The 18,647-nt window shown below is 36.7% G+C and overlaps 1 protein-coding gene and 1 non-coding gene across 5 annotated transcripts in view; both read right to left on the reverse strand.

The window, feature by feature from the left end:
• Positions 1-716: 716 nt before the first annotated feature.
• The window catches only part of LOC135964377 (POTE ankyrin domain family member B-like), a 29,296-nt gene continuing 11,365 nt past the window's right edge, over positions 717-18,647 (reverse strand). For 2 of the 4 annotated variants that reach the window (XM_065522595.1, XM_065522594.1), the window contains exons 7-13: positions 17,114-17,184; positions 11,294-11,364; positions 9,877-9,921; positions 8,688-8,854; positions 1,675-1,795; positions 873-1,019; positions 717-764 (exon numbers count right to left, since the gene is read on the reverse strand). In XM_065522595.1, coding sequence (XP_065378667.1) covers positions 717-764; positions 873-1,019; positions 1,675-1,795; positions 8,688-8,854; positions 9,877-9,921; positions 11,294-11,364; positions 17,114-17,184 — 670 coding nt within the window. Of the gene's footprint in view, positions 765-842; positions 1,020-1,674; positions 1,796-8,687; positions 8,855-9,876; positions 9,922-11,293; positions 11,365-17,113; positions 17,185-18,647 lie in introns of all 4 variants that reach the window. The other 2 variants (XM_065522592.1, XM_065522593.1) reach the window with 1 other exon arrangement.
• Positions 18,293-18,399, reverse strand: LOC135965780 (U6 spliceosomal RNA). The gene has a single exon (XR_010578893.1). It is a non-coding gene; the product is annotated as a U6 spliceosomal RNA (small nuclear RNA).

Below are 18,647 nucleotides of genomic sequence, written 5' to 3' on the forward strand. Positions count from 1 at the left end.
GACACCACTTCCACCCCTGGTCAGCTTGGGCTCTCCAAAGCCCATGGGCCAGAATGGCTAGGTGCCCAAACAGCAAAGGTGGTGGCCCTCCCCTCTCTCTGGGAACTCTGTCCCAGGAAGGTTTCAAATCTCCGTTGGCCAGGGAACACTAGTGGGGGTAGCTAGAGGCCTCAGGTGGGAGGTCCTGTCCAGTGATGAGGAACAGGATCAGGGCCTGCTTACAGAAGCAGTCTGGCCATGATTTGGTAAAGCAGCTGTGCCGTGCCACAGGATCTCTTCTGCCCTTGATGGGTTTGTAGTCTCCAAAGCCCACACACTAGAATGACTAAGTTGTCTGAACAGGAAAGATGGGGGCCTGCCCCATCTTGTCTCTCAGAATTTATCCTGTGTGATGCAGCTTAATGTTTAGGCTGTTAATTTTGCTGTCAACATTAGAGTTGTTCAGAAAGAATCTCACTGTTATCTTTTAGGTTAGATATATGAGAATTCATTTTTTCCTGTAAATAAACCTGTTCATGTTGTTCTCTGTAAAGAAGTCTCTTTCATCTATTTGACATTATCACAGTCATGTAGGGCAGTAGTCAGTCTAAAACGACATGATAGGATTTCCATTTCCAGTGTTTCCTAGCTGTGTCTTACATTCTGCAGTTCAGAACTGAGCATTCTCAGCGGTCAAAATGCTAAGCTGTCCACTCTACTGAAATACTGATTTTTACTCATGCTTCCTCATTCAATTTTACAGCCTTAAGAAGTTTATCATTATTCTCAGTTGTCAACATGCTAAGCTGTCCACTGTACTTAAATGCTGACTTTTGTTAATGATCCTCCCTTAATTTTACAGCCTTTAGAAGTTTATCATTCTTTGCTTTCACACTTTGAATTTCCTCCAAAAGTTTCTTTTCCCTTAGCTGGCTCTGCTCTTTTATTTTGTCTACTTTCAGTCTCAGCATGGCAATTTCTTCCTGCAACATGCGATTTTCATGCAAGAGATCTTTTTCTTTCTTATTGGTAAGAGAAACCTAAGTAAACAAAGGGAACTTTTAATTAGCACTCAAGAGAATGACATATCATGATTTCTTCTGAAATTAAAGGATGACATTTATATTTGTATAAGGAAAAAATTCCCATAGTGGATATTTAACTGGAAAAAAGTTGGACAAAACTTCAAATCTAAAAATGTGTAAATTCCAAAAAGTTGAAATACTTATTTAAAGACCATGAAAAATAAGTCACTAGAGGATTTTTAGAATTTCAGAATTGGAAAAGCCTTTCTCTGAATTATAAAAAACACAAATGCATAAAATATAAGATTAATAACCTTGAGAATATTTTTTAAATTGGGTTTATTCTCTGATATCTAATCTATCAACCACACCATTGTAAGAACCTTAGCTATGCATATATTTGGACAGAAGCAATTTCTTAAAGTTCTTTAAGTTCCTTTTTCTGAAGAAAGTTTTATCAATATACTACTTTTCTAATATTTTTACAGTCAGTTATAAGAATTGCATTTATTCATAACTGTTTAAGCATTCTACCCTTCCACAATGTACATGTAGGCATCTAAACATTGCACTTCTGTTTTAAAAATCCTGTGTGCTTTCCAAAATACATAAAGTTGTCTTTTAAATAAATACACATATTAAAACATTTGAAAATGACTAAAGAAAATACCTCAGAATTCATTTTCTTTTCAGCCACTTCCATCTGCTCTTGTTTACCAGTCAGAATCTCTTGTGATATTCCAGCATTCTGTTCTTCCGAAACTTGCTTCTGGGTATCATTTTGTTCATCACTAGAAGAAATTTTGATTTTCATGAAATACTGGAGGTGTCCCTAAAATGATCTACAGGGCAACATGGTGCCATCAGATGTCATTCACACAATGCATATCTGCACATTAATCCAAGACAAGGCAAAGGGGTCTCACATCTCTTAACCCAGCTCTCCCCAACCATGTTGGCACCAGGGACTGGTTTTGTGGAAGGTAATTTTTCTGTAGACCTGAGTTGGGGGATGGTTGCAGGATGATTCAAGCACATAACATTCATTGTGCATATTATTTCTATTATTACTTATATATAATGAAATAATTACATAGCTCACCATAATGTAGAATCAGTGGGAGCCTCAGCTTGTTTTCCTGCAACTAGATGGTCCCATCTGGGGGTGACAGTAGATGGTGACAGATCATAAAGCATTAGATTCTCATAAGGAGTGAACAACCTAGATACCCTGTGTAAGCAGCTTACAACAGGGTTTGAGTCACACTACTATGACAATCCAGTGCCACCACTGATCTGACAGGAAGAGGAGCTCAGGCAGTAATGTGAGTGACAGAGAGTGGCTTTAAACAGATGTAACTTTGCTTGCTCACCTGCCACTAGCCTCCTGCTCTGTGGTCCAGGTCCTAACAGTCCAGGGACTGGTACTGGTCCATGGCCTGGGGATTGGGAAGCCCTGTGCTAACCCATACTTTTTATATTTATTTTTGGGAAACACTTTCCACTTATATTCTTGATTCCTCTGTATTTTATAGACAACTCAGAAATTCCTTTTGGAACAAGACAGGGTCTAATATTGTGTTTTTAACATACAACTTTGAATTAATTTTATCTGTGTATGTGACAGAAATGTGAAATAAAGTAATCATTAATCACTTTTGATTTTACTTTTATTTCATGCATGTTAAGAATAAAACTGGGAAGTCCTAGGCAGAGCAATTGGGCAAGAGAAATAAAGGACATCCAAATTGGAAAAAAGAAAGTCAAATTATCTCTTCACCAATGATATGATCTTATCCCTAGAAAACCCTAAAGACTCCTACAAAACACTCCTAGACTTGATAAATGAATTCAGTAAAGTCTCAGAGGCTACAAAATGTACAAATACCAATGAGTAGTACCACTATACACTACCTACAACCAAGTTGCGAGTCACGTCAAGAACCCAGTCCCTTTGACAATGGCTGCAAAAGAGTAAAATACCTAGGAAAATACGTAACGAAGGAGGTGAGTCAACTATAAAAGGATAACTGGAAAACACCAATGAAGAAAATCAGAGATGACACAAATAAATGAACATACATCCTATGTTCCTGGACTGAAAGTATTGATATTGTGAAAATGATCATAGTGCCCAAAGAAGTCTACAGATCCAATACAATTTCTATCCAAGTACCAACGTCATTCTTCACAGAGTTATTTTAAAAAGCTGCCATTCATGTAGAACCACAACAGAGCCTGAATAGCAGCACACACACCAAGCAAAAGGAACAAACATGTTGGCATCACATGACCTGAAAACTGTAATTATTTTTAATGAGGTAAAAATGCATAAGAATATTACTGTTATTGTACAGAGAAGACAGTGAACAAGAAAAGGAATATAAAAAGAGAATATCACTACCATATACATATATTAACTGACAAAGAGACTAAAATCTCCTACTGGAGTTTATGTTAGGACTTGAACAAAAGCTTCTAGAAATACCAATAACAGAAACAAGGCAATTAATTTTAAGGAATAAATTATGCAAAGAAATATGTATTTTAAAAAATGTAAATAGATCTTCCTGAGAGCTATTATTAACCAATTCATCGTGACCACAATTTTAAAATGAGGTCTAAAATTCTGGAATATAAAATAGTTTCATTTTGAACATAGTTAATTGAAGGCAACTTTTAAACAGAAAATGTTCAGTTAAAGTTGAGTGTAACTTAGGAAAGAAATGACCTGTACCAATGGTAACAAGAAGCCACCCAGAGCCAGTTTGAAATCTAATCAACCAATCAATGACCACTGGTCTTGCTCACCAACCAATACAGATGTGAGCAGCTTGCTTCTGAAATACAGCCAAGCAGCAGCACCTGCTCCATCAGAATAGCCAGTGCCGGACCAGTATTCCTCTTACTATAGGAAGCAAAAAATTTCCAACTCTGTCTTTTTATTTCAAATACCAAAGGTTCATAATCCCTTGAAAAGAATTTGTAAGTTCATTAAATGTGCCACCCCAATTTTTTTTTTTAAAGCAGGTGGCCAGGTGCAGTGGCTCAAGCCTGTAATCCTAGCACTTTGAAGGGCCAAAGTGGGTGGATCACCTGAGGTAAGGAGTTCGAGACCAGCCTGCCCAACAAGGTGAAATTAGTAGTCTCTACTAAAAATACACAAATTAGCCAGGTGTGGTGGCATGGCGCTGTAATCCCAGCTCCTCAGGAGACTAAGGCAGGAGAAATACATGAACCCAGGAGGCGGAGGGTGCAGTGAACTGAGACCCCACCACTGCACTCCAGCCTGGGTGATAGAGTGAGACTCTATCTCAAAAATCAAATCAAATAAAATACTAGTAAAGTTTGCAATTCCTCTGACTCAGTTTACCATAATTACAATTATGATTACAAATAAAAGAATAAATAATGAATAACCACAATATTGGGCTTTTCTCCCTAAATAAAAAAATTAATATAAAGAATGTAGCTTATTATAAAAAGCCAAAACTATTACTAAAATGCATATAATTACCAGACAAAACTAATAGAATGACCCATGTCAAAATTTTACAGTGAGAATCAATCAAACAACATACCCAGGATAAACTCCATTCACTCATTTAATAAGGATTTATTAGGTAGCTACATCCAATACGCTAGGCCTTTTTCTAGGCAGTGAGGATATAGTAGTGAAAAATAAAATCCTTATTCATGAGAGTGAGATAAACACACAATAACAACAGACAGAGAAGACAAAATATACAGTACGTTAGAGGAGAAAAACTAAAGCAGGAAAATGAAACATTTATGTGTTTGATGGGGAGGGTGGTAGGAAAGTTGGGATGGTCAGAAAAGTCTCTGCTGAGAAAGGGGATTTCTTTCTTTCTAATACAAAAAACCTTTTATTTGTATATCAAAGACTCTAAGAAATGATGATATAAGGTTAAGAGTGTTGATGTCAAGATACAAATGGATTTGAAGTTAGAGATGATAAATCACTTTGTTTCATTGAACCTTCCCTTGGTTACGTTAGAGAGCCTCCCTGGTACACTCCCAGTTGAATCTTAAGCATGATGCATCTGGGCAGTACATGGTTCTTCCTCAGAAAGTGGTTGTTCCATAATGTGTTTCTTTTTACCCTTTTTCTACTTCTTAGCAGAAAGGAGGTTTTAAATAAAGAACTGAAGGAATGGAAAGAGTAAGCTAGGAGGATATGTGGGGAAAAAGCATTCCAGACACAGGGAACTGCCAAGTACAGAGGTGTGCTTGGAGTCTTTAAGCACTAGGGGTAGATAAGGGATGGCAAGAAGTTCAGTGTGGCTAAAGCAGAGCAAGGGAGAGAATTAGGAGGAAATTTGACACATACTCAGAGTGAAATGGGAGGCAATCAGAAGGGCTGGGGCACAGGACTGACACAATTTGACTTATATTTTAAGTACATCCACTGAGTTAAGAATTGATGAAAAGGGAAGTTTTTAAAAGCCAGAACTATCAATTACCAGTCTATGACACTCATGTAGACTGCAGATGAGGGTGGCTCAGATGTAGAAGATATGACTGGCTTCTGGACATATTCTTCAGGTAGACCTGACAAGATTTACTGAGAGAATAGATGTAAGGTGTCAGAGACGGAGAGAGAGATGAGTCAAGAATGACAACGAGATTTTTGGCAGAGCAACTGGAAGAGTTGCCCTTAACCAAAGTAGGAAAGAATACATGAGGGGTAGATTTCAGGAAGGCCATTAGTAGCCCAATTTTGGGTCTGACAAGTGTGTGATACCCAATAGCTAACCAAATAGAGATATCAAGTAGGCAGGCTCATATGGAAATCTGGAATTAGGGAGAGAGATCTGAGCCAGAGACATACATTTGGAAATCACTAGCATATACACGGTAGAAAAAGTCACGAGGGGCTGGGAGCAGTGGCTCATACCTGCAACCCCAACACTTTGTGAGGCCAAGGCAGAGAGATCACCTGAGGTCAGGAGTTTGAGACCAGGCTGGCCAACATAGGGAAATGCTGTCTCTACTAAAAATACAAAAATTAGCTGAGCATGGTGGCACCAACCTGTAATGCCAGCTACTCAGGAGGCTGAGGCAGGAGAATCACTTGAACCCAGGAGGTGGAGGTTGCAGTGAGCCGAGATCACACCACTGAACTCCAGCCTGGGTGACAGAGTGAAACTCTGTCTCAAAAAAAGAAAAAGTCATGAGAGAGAAGATTGAGGACTGAGCCCTCGGAAAAAACAATGTCCAAATGGAGAAAGATGAGGAGGAGCAAGCAAAAGAGGCCATGATGAATGGATTAGAAAGGCAGGAGGAAAAGCCTGAGGGACTGAGGTCCTGAAAGCCAAATTGAAGACGCTGTTAGAGAGGAGATGTCCTCCATTGGCTCAAATTCTGCTAACAGATTAAATAAAATGAAGTGTACGAAAAATGTCTAGATTTATTACAGAAAAAAATTAGTGATAATCTTGAGGAAAAACAACGTTGGAGGAGTACTGAAACTGAAGACTTACTGGTGTGAGATCAAGAGTGAATGAAAAGAAAATTGAGTTCATGAGTGTAGACATGTTCTTTTAAGGACATCATACTTAGAAGTCATGGCTGAGAATGTTGTTATTTTCTTCCACAGTCATGGAAAATAATAGACAATTAATTTCAAATTTTATATAACAGGTGTAGTCTTCAAATTTTACATAACAATTATATATTTTAAAAGTTATAAAATTATACACATGTGGCATTAAAAATGCCAGACTGAGGTGGTAAATCCTTAAAACTATAGAACTAAAAGTCACCTTAAACAATTCTAGATTCCATAAGCTGAATATCACTTTGTTCATGCTTATACATAAAGACCAAGAAACACTAAACGTTTCAAGGAGAGTATTTCTGGCTTGATAAAAATCAGCCAATTCTAGAACAGTTGATACTCATCAAATATACAAAGTAATTGATCACAGTAAACTACTGAGTTCTATTCACAGGAATAAAGTGGCAGAAATGCAGAAAATAGTCTTATGTTATAAATGAAATTTAAAAAATTATATGAAGTCACTGTGGAAAAATGTGGTGTGGTGAATACTGAAATATATCCTTTTCTAAAAGGAAGGATAATGTCACACATGCCGGACACTTTTATGAATAAGAGTTACTGCATTAGTAGCACCTTCCTTTTAGCACAAGGTCAGCACATTAGCACCTGTGGGCCAAATCCCACTGCCTGTTTTTGTAAGTCAAGTATCTTGGAACCCAGCCACGCTTATTCACTCTACAGTTCACAGAGTCAATTAGCTGGGTGTGATGTTGCACACCTGTGGTCCCAGCTAGCAGAGAGGCTGAGGTGGGAGGATCACTAGAGCCCAGAAAGTGGAGGCTGCAGTGAGCCATGATCACAAAACCGCACTCCAGCCTGGGCAACAGAGACCCTGTCTCAAAAATATATATACAGTCTGCAAAGCCTAAAATATTTACTAACTGACTCTTTGCAGAAAAATCTGACCAAATCCTGGTTTAGTAGATGAAAGATCCTTTGATACATTTTAATAAAAGTTTTACCCAATATACTGAAATGTTTATATTAAATATAGATCTCCATACAATCCCTTGGCAATATTCAGATTGAAGATCCAATATTTCAGCACTCAGGCACTGACAACAAAAATTTAATAACTAGCAATCAAGGTACAGTGTCAATGGAGCATGCAGCTTCCATTTGCAACACAGCAGATATTACAAGAATTCTAACAAAATTATCTTAAGATGTGTTATCAAAGTAAAGGTTTTAAATACATTTTAATTGTGAAATAATCCGTATACTCTAGATCTAACCTCATTTGTAAAAAATGGTTCCATACTACATTATTTTCTGGGAACGAAAATTGAGCTATTTCCTATTGGTAAGGATTTACTTTTAATAATGATAAATTCCTACTGATAAGGACCCATCTTTTGATATAATGAAGCTGTAATAAATGTTCTTATATGTAAGTATATACGTAACTAATCTATACAAGTATCCTTAACATACATATATATCCTTACTATGTTATATATGTGTGTGTGAATATGCTACTCAATTAATTTTCGAAATGCATTTACCAACAGTGTACGACATGTCTTTTTCAATGAGACCATTTCCTTTGCAGCAACACAGATGGAGCTGGCGGCCACTATTCTAAGCAAACTAATGCAGAAACAGAAAATCAAATGCCACATATTCTTACTCATTTAGTGGAAACTAAACAATGAGAACTCATGGACACAAAGAGGAGAATAACAGGCAAAAGGGTCTACTTGAGGGTGGAGCATGGATGGAGGGAGACGACCAAAAAACTACCTTTTGGGTATTTTGCTTATTATGTGGCTGATGAAATAATCTGTAGCCCAAACTTCCATGATACAGTTTACCTATATAACAAACTGCACATGTACCTCTGAAGCTAAAATAAAAGTTCACTAAAATGTAAAGAAATTCCTTTCCCCTCACATTTGCCAATACTCGTTATTTTTCAAATAAATTAATGACTGGAAAAAATGGTAACTCATTTTTTGCTGATTTTCATTTTTCTGATTACCAGGCAAGGCTGAATATCCTAGGAAAAATATAAAATTTTTAATCATGAATATTAGCCCAAATTAGGATTAGTTTGACAGCATATGGCTGTCTCCTATTAAATGTTGTCAGAGGCTTACCTGTGATACTCTTCATTCTCAGTGTCAGGAAATTGCTGACTTTCAGGTGTTCTGCTCTTGCTTTGTGGAATTAATCCATCATCACCATTGCCAGCAGCGGCATCCTTAGTCAGGTTTTCTGGTAATCCCATATTATTACTTCCGTGCTTCTTCATGTCTTCTTCAGCCTTGAGTGGAAGTTTGATATTAAGGATATTCACTTTATTGAATAAAAAGAACCTTTTTGATTGATTTTATCAATTGACTCAGTTTGTCATTATTGTAGTCATTAAAAATATTTCACACTTAAGTTTGATCATGTATACAGAACAATTACCATCTAATTTTAAGATGTAATTATCATATCATTGTAAAGTTTGCTTCATTTCTGCTTGACTGAATAAAACAGAATTTTTCAAAATTCAAAAAGGGCCCTCCTTCATTTTGTGCTTTTATTCCCAATGACTCTTCAGAATCTTATATATGTATTTATCCCATTTGACTCGTGGGAACACACAAATAAAAAGACAAAGATGCAAAATGTGTCTTCTTCTGTCTTTACCACCTAGATCTCACATTAAGCAGTCAGATTTAGAGGATGAGACACTGTGGGGCTTCAGGAATAGAAAGGAAGATTGCACTTTTCTGCACTGAGATATTCTTCTCCCCCACTGCCTTTGATCATTTTTTTTCATTTGGTCCCTGGGATATCAAAAACATGATGGTTCTCACTGAAACATGGGAACCAAAGTTCGCCACAACACAAGGAGCAGAGTGAAACTGCTGAGGTACAAGCGTGGATGCCCAGAAAATAAGATGTTCCCCAAATTTCACATTCGATAGCCGTACAATTTTCTAGCTGGAAGATACACAGAATAAGAAATTATCTTCTTTAGCCTCATTAACTATTGATAATCAGACTAAAACCAAGAAAGATAAAATGATTAATCCAAAGCTCCTAAAGTCGCATGACCTAGCACTTTACGGCACCATTCAGGATTATTCCATAATAATGAAAGAATATTTCTGGGGTTTGTATCTCTTTAAAACTCAATCTACAGAATTCTTTCTGAGTTAAATATTAAATTTTTCACTGATGATTTATGCTACTTACATGATAGGATCATGTGTGCCTATACTTACAACACTTTATTAAACAACATAATGTAAAAATCTAATTCAACAGAAACATTTGAATATAATGGTATACCTCTCTATCACAATCCTTGTTTATTTCTGGTTCTTGAGACATTTCCTGCAAATGCAAAAATAGAAGGTTAATTTGCTTGTTGTATTTCTGTGATGTTTCCTCTTTTGGAATGCATGTTTTAAAAATAATTTTATTTTAAGTAATCAAGTATAGACAATGAAAAATTAGAAAATAATTAAAATTAAAATTTAACTGTTAAAATAAATGATTAATTAAAATTAAAAATTAACTTTTTAATCTACGTTCAGCTACTGCCACATCACTGGCTTCTGACTAACATGAGAAAAATAATTCACCTTAGCCAACGGGAGAAGATAAACATGAACCAGCAAACTTAACTTTGTCACCATTTGTTTGGACTCCACTTAATTTATTACGTGTTAAATCTGCCAAAAATGCATCAGCGGATGATTTGTAGTGTTGCAAAGTCTTCCTCACTTGAAAAGAGTTTACCTCACCAAACCCTAACCAGTGAGCCTCTACAGATTACTAACTGAATTGTAGGCATGCTTTCAGTTATTAGGAGCTGAAATCAACACCAAACAGAAAGAAATGCAAATTCTTAAATTTTAATTGAAATTATATGTCATAATATGATAGTGTTATGTATCTAGTTTATCTGCTTAAGTCCAGTTCTAATATATTCTAATGTGTACTAACGACAGTGGATAAAAATTTTAATAATCTGTACTCATTTTCTGCAACTGCAGTAAGTTCAAATGTTATTGTGTTTCTGCACTAACACCAAAGGTCCCATTCTGCAAGATACGATTCTTGTAATAGGCATTTGGGTTGCTTTTATGACCTGGTTCCCTCCCTGAAGAGAAACGCTGAGGTCAATGAGAGATCACAAGGCAGAATATATCTTTCACCTTGCTATCAGTGACTGCAATATAAAACTGCAGATTTTCAATCACTGGCCATGATTACTCTTCAACCACGAATCCAGCTCAGGGACCATCAGTGTTACATTGTTCATAATTCTATTGCTTAATAATATAATCCAATAATTGATGTTACTTTCTTTATTATGTCAGGGTGCTGTAAGAATAAAAGAACAAAGTTCTGGAATTTCTTTTGCCTCTATTCCAAAAGGAAAGATTACCTATAAGCTAATCAAAAAGGCAGATAAGAATATTTTAAATAAGAATATTGTAAAGTAAGAGTATTTTAAAGTTTATAGTGGTTATGTTTTTTAAGGTAAGTTTCAAATGCTAACTTAGAATCTATTGATTCTTCTGTTAATGAGGTTGCTGAATTTATTAAATTTTATGAATCTATTAAAAAGTTCTTAGAAAAAAGAATCTATTCATCCTCAAAACCTAGTCTGAAAGATAATTTCATTTGGACTACCTAATATTATTAAAGCAAAGAAAACAACATTAAATCAAACATTTAAATGTAAAATTTTCCATGCCTCTGGCTGGCTATTTTCACTGCCTTTAAGCCTTTGTGATTCTTCCTCTGATGTCAGCTTTAAGTCTTGTTCTGTTGAGAAATCCATATATTCAGTTAAAATGAACCACTTAGAACAGTTAAAAACTATTGCCTTTATAAAAATAGATTTAAGACAACATTTTATTTTATCTCATAAATTGAGTGTTTAGTGTTTCATGAAATAGTTACTTAGGAAATCACTCTCTAAGACTTCAACAAACCACTTGGGGAGACGCCTGATGAGATTCACTCACAAATTCATCCACCCAACATAAATGAACAAAACCACCAGAAACACAATTTTAAAATACAGTAGAAACATATAAGGTAACACAGAATGTTGTTCTCCACTTCCTAATCATGAAGCAGTAAATGTAATGAAAAGGAAATTTAGTTTTAAAGAGAAACAAGTTTTCCTGCACTTAACTACTCTGACTCTAAGGATAGTAACAGGCAGGGCCCAGGTAAGGTTGTGTTGACCCTGTCCAAGAAGCCAGAGCCCACAGGTATGGGTCCAGACATCCCAGAGCAAGGTTAAGAAAACAAATTCCTTTACCGTCTCCCCTTCCCCTCAGCATTTACTCATAGCTATTTGTACAAATGTATATATTTTGCAAGTTCTTCTTTTCCTTCAATGTAGTTGCAAAGTCACAAGCTATGCTGAGGTTGCAAAACTGTCACTATATGATTAACTGCCTTTGTTCTGCTTCTGTAAGCTTGCCTTTATAAGCCAGGCTCTGTCTTTGTTCAGGACTCAGCATTTGGATGCAAATCCACTGAACCGGTGTGCACCTAAATAAAATCCTCCTGTTTCACCCACTGGGTCTCTCCTGCCTCCTGTTTTCTGCAACAATAGTACCTTATAAATGATTTCCAAAACTACTACTGACACCTTTATTAGTGCACAATGTCTTCCTAATATCTAAAATGTTTCCCTCTACTATTCTGACAAATTTATTTTCTTTTCTTTTTTTTTTTTTCTTCTTCTTCTTTTTTTTTTTTTTTTTTTTGAGCCAGGGTCTTTCTCTGTCACCAGGCTGGAGTGCAGTGGCACAATCTCAGCTCACTGCAACCTCTGACTCCCTGGTTCAAGCGATTCTCCTGTCTCAGTCTCCCAAGAAGCTGGGATTACAGGCATGCACCATCATGCCCAGCTATTTTTCATATTTGTAGTAGAGATGATGTTTCATGATTGGCCAGGATGTTCCTGATCTTTTGACCTTGTGATCCACCTCCTCCAGCCCCCCAAAATGCTGGGATTACAGTTGTGAGACACAACAACTGGCCTTATTTTCATCTTTTAAAACAATGATATGTGAAGTCTTCCTTGATTCTGCATGTCTTTCCCCAGATAAAAAGGTACCTCCTTCTTGAGGCTGCCTTCTGAATTCACTGATTTTTCTACTGCATCTTTACCACCTGAACTCTATGTTATTCCCCCACATATCTGTCCCCTCTGCTCCAAGACTGCAGAGAACAGTCTTGCACATCATCTTTGTAAAAACAGTCTTTATTTTACTCAGAAATTTCTTATTGAGTCCTGCTACATACATGCTAGGCATTAGGGTTTAAAAACAATGAAAATAAAGCATATCAGGGATGGCTTTTCTAGAACACATGCCCAAGCACAGACTGAAATATTGAGGCTAGCCAGATTAAAAGTGGTAGAGGGAAGGAAAGGGTAACAGCATTCCACACAGCAGCAAGAGCAGGAGTGAGGCCTGAAAGAGTGAACGAGTGAGTAGGACATTACCAGCAACTCAGTAATGCCAGAGAAAGGGCGCACAGGGAAAAGGGCTAAAGATGGAGAGTGGGGCAGAAGTCAGATTATGAAACCTGATGTGTAATTTTAAGATGCTTGGACATTAATGTTCAAGAGTGATCCCTGGTCCTATCTGCATTTAGAAAAATATCATTTTAATGCCAAAACCAATATTCCTAGTGAGCCAATAGTCATTAAGACAAGGTGACAGATAGCTCTTGTGGACACAGCTGAGATGTTACTATGTAGCAAATTCTCAATAATTCTCATGAGCACTTGGAAAGTCAATTCTATAATAATTCAAAGAAATTATAATCAATCACTTAATATTTGGTTTGGGAAGGTGCTTTCTAAAGTTATAGTGCATACGAATATAATTCATAGTTGTGAATTCAGAGATGTGACAATAAAGCAATGAAAATACACTGTGTTTGAGTCAGTAATCTTCAGATTTCTATCTCGTCTTCCTACCCGGTCTGTAAATTCTAAGTATAATCTTGGTACTCACTCTCAAGTTTACGTTAAATACTAGCCTATAAAAAAACACTCTTTCTCTTACTTCTTTTTGTTATTTATATGTTGCTGTTATTAAAGGAAGAACACAAAAATGCCCCACTGAAGTCAAGCAGGGCACTCTAGGACTGAATTTGCTGTGCTTTTTTAATACACTCCTTGCTCTCTTTCTTTTCTGGCAGCCGTGACTCACACAGGTCATGGAGACTATCATTCCCTAAGAGGAACACAATTCTGATATTCATCTTTATCTATTAAGTTCACCTATCCCAATTCTGTGTTCTGTGGATGCCGACTTTCGGTCACTGATAGTGATACACAGGGACAGTTTCATCAACTTTCAGATTCTTTGATCTTTGATAAGTCTTGTTACTGAGAGTCAAAGTAGTAGGATGTGAGTTATAAATGCTGGTTATCCAATTACCTACTCAAAATATACTACATGAATATTCCATTAAACATGCATAGGAAAAAAACGGTCATTCCTGCTGACCTGCAGCTCTTTGCTCTTCTGTATTCACCAGAAAATTTCCTACTCCTTCCTCATGTCCAGGTTAAATACTAGTGTACGACCTGGAAACCTGTAAATCATCTGACATTTCTCTCGGTCCCCCAAGCCTTTCTCATTCAATTATCACTAAATCATATGGACTATACCTCTCTTCTGCCTCTGCTTTATATTCCCACTGCCACTAGGAAAATAAACTTTACAAAATGGCTTCTATTTAAAAGAAAACCGTCAACTACTAATGTTAGTTCTTACATGAAAAACTTAAGCAAAACAAATAAAAAGGCATAACACCATAAAAACAAAGACCAACATATTAAAATGAGTAACTGAGATTCCTAACTTTATTCCACCATGGATGGGTGAAAACCTTATAATACATTGATACTAGTCCAAGGACGTGTGACGAAAACTATAGCTGACTATTGCAAAAGCTTCCTTTGTCTCCTGGTTTCTTTCCATGGTAACCTTCCACCAATCCCAGGAAACTATAGGCCACATTCCAAATTAAATCTGCCTTATGGTTTGTAAATAAAGTTTTAAAGGAGCTCAGTCATGCCTGTTTGCTTACATAGAATCATGGTGGCTTTCACTCTACAACAGCAGACAACAGCAGGGGTAAGTAGTTATGACAGAGACCACATAGTCTAAAATATTTCCCACCTGGTCCTTTACAGGAAAAGCTTGCTAACCCATTTTACACCATAACCAGAATGCCTTAATACTCACATTTAATCTTGTGACTCCCCTGCTCCCATGTCTCCAATGAGCCCCTGCAGCAAACATTGTCGACTCCCTACCAATAGCCATTCCTTATTCTTTCTTGCAGAAGAAACACAAGTCTATTGGGAGTTTATTATCCCAATCTCCCTCCTCAGCCTTAGAAAGGGAAACGTTAATTCTAAGCTAATCACGTATTTGCATTCCCAGTGCCTGGTTTGGGAATGAGCAGGTAGTGTAACACAGCCAATGAAATGTTACAGGAAGCCCCTTGTGTACTTCTAAGTTTTCTCCCTGTTTAGAAAACACAGGTGAAGAAAAGAAGCCCTTGAGATGTTGTGTTGTGAGAACAAGATGTTTGGAGCTGTTGCAGATTACCCAATCATGAAAGGAGACATGAATAAAACACTGTCGACAGCACAGAAAGAGGGACAAGAGGGATCCCTAGGATATCACTGAACAAACAAAACAACTCTGGTTCCTACTGTTTTCACCACTGTTCATCAGTATTTGCAGTCCAAAGCATTCTACCTGGTAAACATCCCATGGCCCACAGGATAAAATCTACTCATTTCTGTAGTATTAAAAAGTCTGTCATAAACTTGCCTTACCTAAGTATTCACCTCATTCCCAACCTCTGGTATCTCACACTTTTGGTGCTAGCAGAACTGAACTGCTCAGAAACCCTGCAAAGTTCACTCAAGCATCTTGTCTTTTGCACTTGCTGCCCTTCCTGCCAAACAGGCAATCTCCTTAGATGTTCCTTCTGGCCAACACACAATCTTGTTGCATGTTCCTTCTGTCAAACATTATTCTTCTGCTTCTTTACCTAGAAAAATTCTTCTCACTCTGCATGCTTCCCTTGAATCATACCTACTTTTTTTTTTTTTTTTTTTACCAAAACTTTCCTTCCTCCTCACTTATGTCTGGCACATAATCAATATATAATAAATTATAAGCTTCCAGTGGGCATCTAGCACACAGTAAGAACTGAATAAAGTAGTAAAATAAAAAAATAATGACAATGATAATAACAAACTCCTGTCTGTATTTTTAATTGTGTTCTATTGCATTAGAAAAATGCTTAGTATCTAAAAGACATTCAATAGTTATTTGTTAAGTGAAGTGAAAACATAAATGGAAATATCCTCTTTGTAAATTCTATTGAAAAAGCACAGAAATGAAATAGAGACAGCTCTATTATGAGCACCTTTAGGATCAAAACTACATCTGCTCCATCTTTATCTCCTGCAACTTATAAAACCAAACTTATAAAAGTTCTTTGATTAATTGATGGCTAAATTAAAGGTGTTCTCATATCGTTTGGGTTATACAATGTATTAGGTGTCCACAACCAGGTAGCATACTAGCATTTTTGTTATTGTGAAACATTTTTCTAATTTTATTATAATCTCCTGAGCCTAGAGTTGAGAAATTTGTATATTTATTATGACAATCTTTTGACAAATGGTAGCAGAGCATTTGTTCTAACAAAATTGCTGTTATCATGATAACTAACCAGCAGGTAGAAGAGCACATCTTCCTCCAACAAAGTAAATGTGTCTCTTTCCAACTTCAAATGAGGAGGAATGAAGTCAGTAATAGTGAGACCTTGTTGGGACAAGCATATGTAACATAACTTTGCTTCAGCATTCTTTTGAGATCAAAAGTTCCTTACTTTTACTTTTTTATCTATGGTAGGACCACCCAGAGCAGGGGTCCTCAACTCCCATGCTACAGACCGGTAGCAGTCCATGGATTATTATGAACCCATGGATTATTATGAACCACACCACACAGGAAGAGGTGAGCAGTAAGCAAACCAGGGAAGCTTCACCTGTACTTACAGCCAACCAATAATAATGGCTCATATTATTGCCTGAACTCTGCCCCTTCCTAGATCAGTGATAGCACTAGCTACTCATTGGAGCATGAACCCTGTTGTGAACTGCCCACCCGAGGGATCTACGTTGTGTGCTTCCTATGAGAATCTAATGCCTGATGATCTGTCACTGTCTCATGTTGCCCCCAGATGAGACCATCTAGTTGCAGAAAAACAACCTCAGATCTTCCACAGATTCTACATGATGGTAAGTTGTATAATTATTTCATTATATATTACAATGTAATAATAATATAAATAAAGTAGCACAATAAATGTAACATGACTGAATAATCCTGAAACTATCCCCACCTTCCCCCAGCCCATAGAAAGACTGTCTTCCACAAAACTGGTCCCTGGTACCAAAAAGATCAGGGACAACTGACCTAAAGTAATTCACTATCACAAGGGTTACCTGGATTGCTGTTTTCAGAAGAGATTTTTAGCATCTCTTTTTCTTCGTAGTCAGAAAGTAATTGGCAAATTCTATGTATAAAAATGTAATAAACCAAATTACTATTTTAATACTGATGTAAAACACTTACCAAATGTAAAATTCTTAGAGTATTTCAAACAATATCATAATATCAGAACTTAACAGTATTATCCCATCCACTTATGAGTACATTCTACAAACTTCTCTTGAAGCTTCTAAGTAAAGAAGACAAAAATGTAGGGTGAAATGCTCATAAATCGAGAGCAGTGTGACCCAGTAAATTAGCTTGCATTAGCATGACATAATAGAAAGCGTTCCAACTCTGCTTAAGTCCTAGCTCCATAATGAACAGCTGCTATTTGTTCTTGGATGACTTGCTTATCTTCTTCAACAAAGTGAGGACTTTGCTACCTTCTTTCACTAGGTTGTTACAAAGATTTAACAAGATAACATTTTTTAAATGCTCAGAGAAATAGTAAAGCAAAGAAATAATCTGTTCCTAAACATTATAACTAAAATTATCTTGGAATCCCAAATAAAACCCAATGCATATTTTGTTCATAGGTTCTAATATGCAAATGTTATAGTTTTCAGCAAATGTTATTAAGTCTTAATTTTGCTTCTTAGTTTTCCTGCTCCTTAGGGCTTATAATTCTGGGCATCTCAACTACGTCTTAGTTTGTAACTAAATTTACTCATAAATATCTTATTAAAGTAGATAATGTGAGTGTCCACTATTACGGAGTTGACCAATCACACCAACGGCAGAAAAACCAATGGATGTTAAGACCTGGCTTGGACCAGTGATCCTTCTCTACCGACTCCAACTCTGAGCCAGCAGATGTTTCTTAGGATAATGGTTTATATTGATGTTCAATTCCAGCTGACATGGAGACCAAAACTCTACCTATATGTTTTTTAGTTTCCATGAAGAAGTTGTAAGTTGACATTCTCTAATTTTTGACATACACACTAACAACATATTTTGCACCAAACACATTATTCAGCTCTGAATCACCTCATAGACCATCTTACATGACTATTTTTTTAGTACAAATCACAATTTCAATATTTTGGTGGCACCCATTTTTTGCTTTGATTCACACTGTTTCCTTAGAGCTAGTCAGCAAATAGTCAAATGACCTTCCAGTGACTGACCAAACTATGGAATGCTTCAAAAATTTGTGCTGCTTCCTTATGCAGAAGCCATGCTAATTTTCTCTGTATTGTTCCCATTTTAGGATATGTGCTGCGGAAGCAAGCACAAAGCCCTATTTTTACACATGATTAGTGATGAGTCATGCACAGGGCTTGGTTCTGTTAAGTCCAACTAACCTACTTGAGATTCTGAGAATTCTCTTCAATGGCTCCCTGTGAGGTAGAATTTGAAGATATTTTAAAATCTTGAGTTACAGATGAAAGTAGCTTGGACGATTTTCATTATCATGTAAAACAGATCACTCAAGGGCCGACCACAACTGGGAGCCACTGCTTGGAGAAGGTTCATATGGGA

This window comes from Macaca fascicularis, chromosome 10 (genome assembly GCF_037993035.2).
Source record: "Macaca fascicularis isolate 582-1 chromosome 10, T2T-MFA8v1.1".
Classification (NCBI taxonomy): Eukaryota; Metazoa; Chordata; class Mammalia; order Primates; family Cercopithecidae; genus Macaca; species Macaca fascicularis.